The sequence below is a fragment of the Pecten maximus genome, chromosome 10, assembly GCF_902652985.1.
Source record: "Pecten maximus chromosome 10, xPecMax1.1, whole genome shotgun sequence".
Taxonomy (NCBI): domain Eukaryota; kingdom Metazoa; phylum Mollusca; class Bivalvia; order Pectinida; family Pectinidae; genus Pecten; species Pecten maximus.
In genome coordinates this window covers 10,938,852-10,947,639 of record NC_047024.1, presented here as the reverse complement: position 1 = coordinate 10,947,639, position 8,788 = coordinate 10,938,852, and the positions used below count along the sequence as shown (strand labels likewise).

General features: G+C 35.0%; 1 protein-coding gene across 1 annotated transcript; it reads left to right on the top strand.

The window, feature by feature from the left end:
* The first annotated feature begins 741 nt into the window (after positions 1-741).
* LOC117335848 (60 kDa SS-A/Ro ribonucleoprotein-like) lies at positions 742-5,124 on the top strand. The gene is made up of 2 exons (XM_033896093.1): positions 742-1,048; positions 3,199-5,124. The coding sequence occupies exons 1-2, from the start codon at positions 897-899 to the stop codon at positions 4,469-4,471; spliced, it is 1,425 nt and encodes a 474-aa protein (XP_033751984.1). The 5' UTR covers positions 742-896; the 3' UTR covers positions 4,472-5,124.
* The last annotated feature ends 3,664 nt before the right edge of the window (positions 5,125-8,788 follow it).

The window sequence follows — 8,788 nt, the reverse complement described above, 5'->3', positions numbered from 1 at the left end:
GTAGTTTTCTAATGTATGTTGAAACGTTCACATCCTTTCTGCTAAAATATCTATGCACATAAGTGGAAATGTTTCTGATGTTGTATCGCCCCTATTGAATATTGAATATTATAATATTGATCCTTAGGCCGATAAATCATCAGAGACCGTCCGAAATATAGGTACATGAATATGAAAAGTTAACAACGGAACTAAATCTCACAGCGCATTTGAATATTATGCATCAACGTTAGAATGTAATGCACATTTTTGATAGATACTTTGTTAGTTTAGAATCCTCGAACGAATACAAAGCATGTACATATTAAAACTGAAGTAAAGAATAGCTATGTAATATTTAACTGTACATCTTGGTATTTATTCCAATGTAAGCATTTGTCGTGTACAGCTGCACAACATTTAGTATACTGTATGTAGTAGTGATATCTCCATTCTTTGTGTATGCGTTGAGACAGAGCTAGATACGTATCTGGAATGTATAACGTTGGAATACAATGTCATTTTAATTACAAACATTGACATGCCTTCACAAGTTCATTCATAATTCTAGCCGTGTCAAAATAGCAAATACATTTAGAATCCTATACTAGTACTATACAGGTAATCCACATGGTAAACTGTTAACATACTTAATCTTAAAGAAGTCTGTAAAAAAAAAAAACTACATTGCAGACTTGTTTTATTTGGGCCACAAGGTCATCTCACATCGAGGCGGCAGTGCAGCTATTTTTATCTCTTCGTGGAATTACGGAAATGTACTTTCGGTTTAACATTCGGAAGGCCGGTCTTCCTATATTACTGTTTGCCTAGTATGGCGAAAATTGATGCTAGCTTCTTAAAGAACTTCGAAATTACTCAGTGTATATGTACCGTCCATAGACCGACGAACAGCAGCAATGGAGATGTCTTTACGTGAGGAAGCATTAACATCGGACGTGGACTCCGACAAATGGCGACTTCAGAGGTTCCTCATTCTAGGTTCAGAAAGTGGTGCTTACAAATCTGAGAAGAAAGAATTCGTCAAAAAGGACGTTAAATGTTTACAAAGGTAATACCAGTTATGTCTGTGACATTCATTTTCAATTTAATATTTTATTATGTTTGACCTTTTCATTGATTCATTAATCTACACTTGATCTGAAATAGCATTAAAATGTGTAGCAAACGGTTGCTTTATTAAGGTATATTTACATTATGCGATTATTTCGATTGAAAGGGGCCATGCTATTTATCCAAACTAGATATGTTAAGATCTACAACAATAACAATATCTCCTCGCTTATGACAGAGTTATAAGCATGTGGGAGTTGCCTCCCTTAGAACATCAAAAGTGACATTACCAACATAGGCGTACAGTCATTATACACAAAACATTTAAACATACAGTGTAACCATATGAGCTATACACATGCATGTAGTAACTAGTATCATATATTAATTACGGTAATTAATACTAATACATATCTGCTATTCAGTTGTCAATTCACCATCAATCAACTCATTTAAAAGCAACCTTAACAAGTACTGGACTAACAAGGAGATCAAGTTCCACCCATCCTGCTACACGTACTAGTTAAACAACGACCCGCCAATATTCTGTATAACACCTACCACCTATACAGTCTATACATGTATATAAAGATAGAGACCCTAGATACAGATGGTGTGTCAACTGTTAATAGTCCAAATATGAAACTGAACACCAATTCGTCTTTTGTGAATGAAAGTTGATGACCATATTGAGGAAATTAGAACTACATTGTACAATATTTATTTATTTATTTATTTATTTTTTAAAATTTTTAATGAGGAATCTACTATACTTGATACATAATTAAACATGCGCACTGTAAATAGAAGTATATAAACAGGTGGTCAAGAAGCGGACACGCTTATAAGAAGACCGATAACTGCTATTGCTATTGCTATTGCTATTTATATAATGGTCTAAGGGAGACAACTGCATCACGCATTAAACATATCTAAGTATTTCAAGTATTGACACAGTTTTTAGTCAATAAATACGACACTAGATTAACTATTGTTTTAATAGGGTCATCACCTGTAAACAGTGTTGCATTAAAGATGTCTCTAAATTTTGACCTTGCATGAATAAGGAATAGGTGGCTTAGAATACCTGCCAGTTTCAATATAAAGTGGATGGGCACTTATTCTCCGTTTGGTTTAAAAAGATCTATCAGATTTTCAAGTTGGAAATATAAGGTAGTTTTGTATAGTGTGGTTGTTGTGAATTAAACATCACTATAAAATTGTAGTTTGCCAGACCCATTCTGAGATATATTATCCAACTGTGTCTTTGATTTACAGTGTAGTTTGAAAACATTTTCCATTTTATATCTTATCAGTTGATATGGAGTATTTAAGCTTTGGACAATCAGTTTTTGTTGAAGTGAAGTTAGAAGCTTATTACTACATTTTTGGTAGCCTTTCCCAGGTAAATTTTTGTCCTCAAGAAAAGCAGATTTCATAAGTATATGTTTACTGCTATTTGTTAAAATTAAATTACTCACCCTTCTAAAATAATTGAACATATACTCATAACATTGCAGCGTGGTGGAAAAGCCCCAAGTTCTGTCATTTCTGCTAATGTTGATTTCTTATCGTGTACCCCAAGAATGTCTTTAAAAATGTGGTTTTGTATTTTTTCAAATGAATGTATATCAGTTTTGTCCAGATTTTAAAAATTTAAGTCGGAAATCCAGATTTCAGAACCATATGTAAAAATAGGTATAATTACAGAATTATAGTTTTAGTTGAATTTCAAGAGACTTTCTATATGAAGGTATGCTTGATTTTAAAGCATAATAAGCTTTTCTTGACTTGTCTGCCAATTGTTCAGAGGCAAAAGTAAGTTTACTATTTGAAAATGATGCCAAGATATTTGTATTCATCAGTTATTTCGGCAATGCTATTTTAAAATAAAAACCGCAAGAGTTGTCTGAGATTGATAATTGTTAGTGCCAAATGTGTGGTATTTCAAAAAGGAAGCCAGAAAAGATTGACCGAACCAAATATAAAATGTAAAAGACCCCGAAATTTCGTAATTTTTATTTTATTTTGCGAATAACCACGGCGTGCATGCCTGCTAACGACTTTATAAACTCAGATAACATGCTATTTTACGCGATAAAAGAAATCTGTAAAATAAAACGTAGAGGATATTCTGATTAATTTCAGGTTGATTTCCCTCGGTCATGGTCCGGAAGTTGTTGCGACCATACGGAAGACTAATTCTGCGGGAAGATGTTGTCATCGTCTACCCGTGATGTACGCACTAGCGATGTGTGCTCGATCAGCAGACCCTGACACAAAGAAAGCTGCTTATGCTGCACTCCAGGAGGTATGTCCCGAGCCCACGGACTTACTTACCTTCGTTATGTTCAGTGAAATGGTGAGTGGGGGAACCGGATGGGGTCGGGCACAACGCCGGGCTATTTCGGACTGGTACAACAACTTAGAGGACAGGCCAAAGGAATTAGCAAAGGGTGTTACGAAAACACCAGTTAACAACCAGTGGACCCACAGAGATGTAATGAGGTTGTCGCATATCAAAACGGATTCTTCATTCATCATGCTAGTTATACGATATGTCACAAAAGGTCTTATCGCAGCAAAGAACTTACCATCACCAGTTGTCCCTACTGAATCCGAACTATGGCGGGACATCATAATGTATTTCGAAATAGTTGAGGAAACGAAACAATTTACTGGAAGCATGGATATCGAAGGAAAGCCTGAAATCATCGATAAACATCGGCTAGAACCCTGTCATTTGTCTACAGCTCTTCTCCGTTCGACACCTGTATGGAATGTTTTACTGAAGCACATTCCTCTTGATCAGGTCATTCAGAATATTTCGAAGATAGAGAACGTTTCTGACAAGAAAACAGTTTTAGACCGTTTGGAAGACAAGGAAGAGCTTCAAAAGGCAAACGTGAACCCATTCGCAGTCGTGGTTGCTATGAAAGAAACAGAAGATGAAGATGTGAAGAAAACTTTAGGACGATCATTTGACCTTTGCGTCCGAAACCTAAAACCTACCAACAAGAAATACTCTGTGGTCATATGGGTTGGTGACAAAATAGATTCTGATCTGGAGGGAAAGAAGTCGGTGACTGCAAGGGATGCCATATCTACGTTAGCGGTTTCTATTGCAAAAGCATCACATCACGACTCCGAAATCGTAACGTACTTGTCTGAGGAAAAGATGAAACTGGTTATCCCTGACACAAGCACTCTCGAATACATGTCCAAACAGACACGCTTCAGTGACATGAATACGAAATACACCCAGCTTGTGTATCACGTAGAAAAATCCGTGAAGTCATTCGATGCCGTAGTAATAGTGATGTATACCCAAGATGAGGATTTCAAACGAAGATTATCCAAGCTATATTCACGACACCGACACAGTCAGGCTGGTAATTATTGTCAACATGGTCTCCAGTGACGTCGCAGTGGTAGATCCAAGAAACCCGTACATGCTGGACGTGTTGGGGTTCAGCGTCAATACCACTGAAGGCATCATGCGGTTTGTCGAAGGATGTTAAGAGGAAAATTATATTTCTTTAAATCATCGGCTATGAATTTGATAACGGAGAACTATTCCATACTCTTATTATCATTATGTAGATTTTCCATATATTTACAACGCCGATAATGTATTAAATACAGAAGACTATTACACATTATTATTACGTATCTTTAATGTTTTTCAATAATTCATTAAAGGACATATTCACTTTTCCTTTATCATTATGCAGTTTATCTACATATTTTTACATCGTCGATAATTCATTGAACATAGAAGGAACTGCATGTACTTCACATGATCACATCATGTTTTAAATATTTTGTTACTTAAAAGGATATACGTAAATGTAGTTTTGGGTATTCACTATCGATAATATATACGATGGTATCCAAGAGACATTAATACATACGAATAGAGAATGTCTATATCCATACATATGACAGCTGTCAATGTTTATTTTACGAAGCATATTGCTTAATTTGAAAAAGTACCCATAGACAAGGGACTTTATTTGTGTAATGCTTTATGTGAATAATTTTCATCAATAAAAGTGTGTTAACATTTTTAAAGTGTGTGTGTTAATCATTAATGGTTTATGTTTAATTCATTTTGGCTCTGCTGTATCTAACTCTCAAATGAAACATACTTACATGTTGTGTGTGTTTGGTACAATCCTAGCATCCTTTCAAAGATATATATTGGTTGATCCTGGTTGATTAATGTCAAATCAACACATTTGTGTAGTAGTTTGAACATTGATATTGAAGTTGATGACTGAACTATTTCATCTGAGCTGTGTGTAAGTTACTCCACATTGGCTATTCTTGATGGTAATTCAAAGTGCATGCATGGCTGTACTTTAGTTGTGATGGCAACACTGTAAAACAAATGACGAAGGAAGACAACTTTATGACTCATGCCCTGACCCGGCCTCTAACTCGGGATCTGCGACACTTGATCATGTATAGCCAGAAATACCAGCAATGCCATCTGATTGTTTGATTTACTCCAAACCCAGAATGTCATCTGATTGTTTGATTTACTCCAAACCTAGAATGTTTTCAGATTGTTTGATTTACTCCAAAGCTATAATGTCATCAGATTGTTTGATATACTCCAAACTTGGAATGTTTTCAGATTGTTTGATTTACTCCAAAGCTATAATGTCATCAGATTGTTTGATTTACTCCAAACCTAGAATGTTTTCAGAATGTTTGATATACTCCAAAGCTAGAATGTCATCAGATTGTTTGATTTACTCCAAACCTAGACTGCCATCAGATGGTTTGATATACTCCAAACCTAGACTGTCGTCTAATTGTTTGATATACTCCAAACCTAGACTGTCATCTGATTGTTTGATTTACTCCAAACCTAGAATGTCATCAGATGGTTTGATATACTCCAAACCTAGAATGTTTTCAGATTGTTTGATATACTCCAAACCCAGACTGTCATCAGATTGTTTGATATACTCCAAACCTAGACTGTCATCAGATTGTTTGATATACTCCAAACCTAGACTGTCGTCTAATTGTTTGATATACTCCAAACCTAGAATGTTTTCAGATTGTTTGATATACTCCAAACCCAGACTGTCATCAGATTGTTTGATATACCCCAAACCTAGAATGTCATCAGATTGTTTGATATACCCCAAACCTAGACTGTCATCAGATTGTTTGATATACTCCAAACCTAGACTGTCATCAGATTGTTTGATATACTCCAAACCTAGACTGTCATCAGATTGTTTGATATACCCCAAACCTAGAATGTCATCAGATTGTTTGATATACTCCAAACCTAGAATGTCATCAGATTGTTTGATATACCCCAAACCTAGAATGTCATATGATTGTTTGATATACTCCAAACCTAGACTGTCATCAGATTGTTTGATTTACTCCAAACCTAGAATGTCATCTGATTGTTTGATATACTCCAAACCTAGAATGTCATCAGATTGTTTGATTTACTCCAAACCTAGACTGTCGTCTAATTGTTTGATATACTCCAAACCTAGACTGTCATCAGATTGTTTGATATACTCCAAACCTAGACTGTCATCAGATTGTTTGATATACCCGAAACCTAGAATGTCATCAGATTGTTTGATATACTCCAAACCTAGACTGTCGTCTAATTGTTTGATATACTCCAAACTTAGACTGTCATCAGATTGTTTGATATACCCCAAACCTAGACTGTCATATGATTGTTTGATTTACTCCAAACCTAGAATGTCATGAGATTGTTTGATATACTCCAAACCTAGAATGTTTTCAGATTGTTTGATATACTCCAAACCTAGACTGCCATCAGATTGTTTGATATACCCCAAACCTAGAATGTCATCAGATTGTTTGATATACTCCAAACCTAGAATGTCATCAGATTGTTTGATATACTCCAAACTTAGAATGTCATATGATTGTTTGATTTACTCCAAACCTAGAATGTCATCAGATTGTTTGATATACTCCAAACTTAGAATGTCAGATGATTGTTTGATTTACTCCAAACCTAGAATGTCATCAGATTGTTTGATATACTCCAAACTTAGAATGTCATATGATTGTTTGATTTACTCCAAACCTAGAATGTCATCTGATTGTTTGATATACTCCAAACCTAGAATGTCATCAGATTGTTTGATATACTCCAAACCTAGAATGTTTTCAGATTGTTTGATTTACTCCAAACCTAGAATGTCATCAGATTGTTTGATATACTCCAAACCTAGAATGTTTTCAGATTGTTTGATATACTCCAAACCTAGAATGTTTTCAGATTGTTTGATATACTCCAAACCTAGAATGTTTTCAGATTGTTTGATATACTCCAAACCTAGAATGTCATCAGATTGTTTGATATACTCCAAACCTAGAATGTTTTCAGATTGTTTGATATACTCCAAACCTAGACTGTCATCAGATTGTTTGATATACTCCAAACCTAGACTGTCATCAGATTGTTTGATATACCCCAAACCCAGAATGTCATCAGATTGTTTGATATACCCCAAACCTAGAATGTCATATGATTGTTTGATTTACTCCAAACCTAGAATGCCATCAGATTGTTTGATTTACTCCAAACCTAGAATGTCATCTGATTGTTTGATATACTCCAAACCTAGAATGTTTTCAGATTGTTTGATATACTCCAAACCTAGAATGTCATCTGATTGTTTGATATAATCCAAACTTGGAATGTCATCAGATTGTTTGATATACTCCAAACCTAGAATGTTTTCAGATTGTTTGATTTACTCCAAACCTAGAATGTCATCTGATTGTTTGATATACTCCAAACCTAGAATGTTTTCAGATTGTTTGATATACTCCAAACCTAGAATGTTTTCAGATTGTTTGATATACTCCAAACCTAGAATGTCAACAGATTGTTTGATATACTCCAAACCTAGAATGTTTTCAGATTGTTTGATATACTCCAAACCTAGACTGTCATATGATTGTTTGATATACTCCAAACCTAGACTGTCATCAGATTGTTTGATATACCCCAAACCTAGAATGTCATATGATTGTTTGATTTACTCCAAACCTAGAATGTCATCAGATTGTTTGATATACTCCAAACCTAGACTGTCTTCAGATTGTTTGATATACCCCAAACCTAGAATGTCATATGATTGTTTGATTTACTCCAAACCTAGAATGCCATCAGATTGTTTGATTGACTCCAAACCTAGAATGCCATCAGATTGTTTGATTTACTCCAAACCTAGAATGTCATCTGATTGTTTGATATACTCCAAACCTAGAATGTTTTCAGATTGTTTGATATACTCCAAACCCAGACTGTCATCAGATTGTTTGATATACTCCAAACCTAGAATGTTTTCAGATTGTTTGATATACTCCAAACCCAGACTGTCATATGATTGTTTGATATACTCCAAACCTAGACTGCCATCAGATTGTTTGATATACTCCAAACTTGGAATGTCATATGATTGTTTGATTTACTCCAAACCTAGAATGTCATCAGATTGTTTGATATACTCCAAACCTAGAATGTCATCTGATTGTTTGATATACTCCAAACCTAGAATGTCATCAGATTGTTTGATTTACTCCAAACCTAGACTGCCATCAGATTGTTTGATATACTCCAAACCTAGAATGTCATCAGATGGTTTGATATACTCCAAACCTAGACTGTCGTCTAATTGTTTGATATACTCCAAACCTAGAATGTCATCAG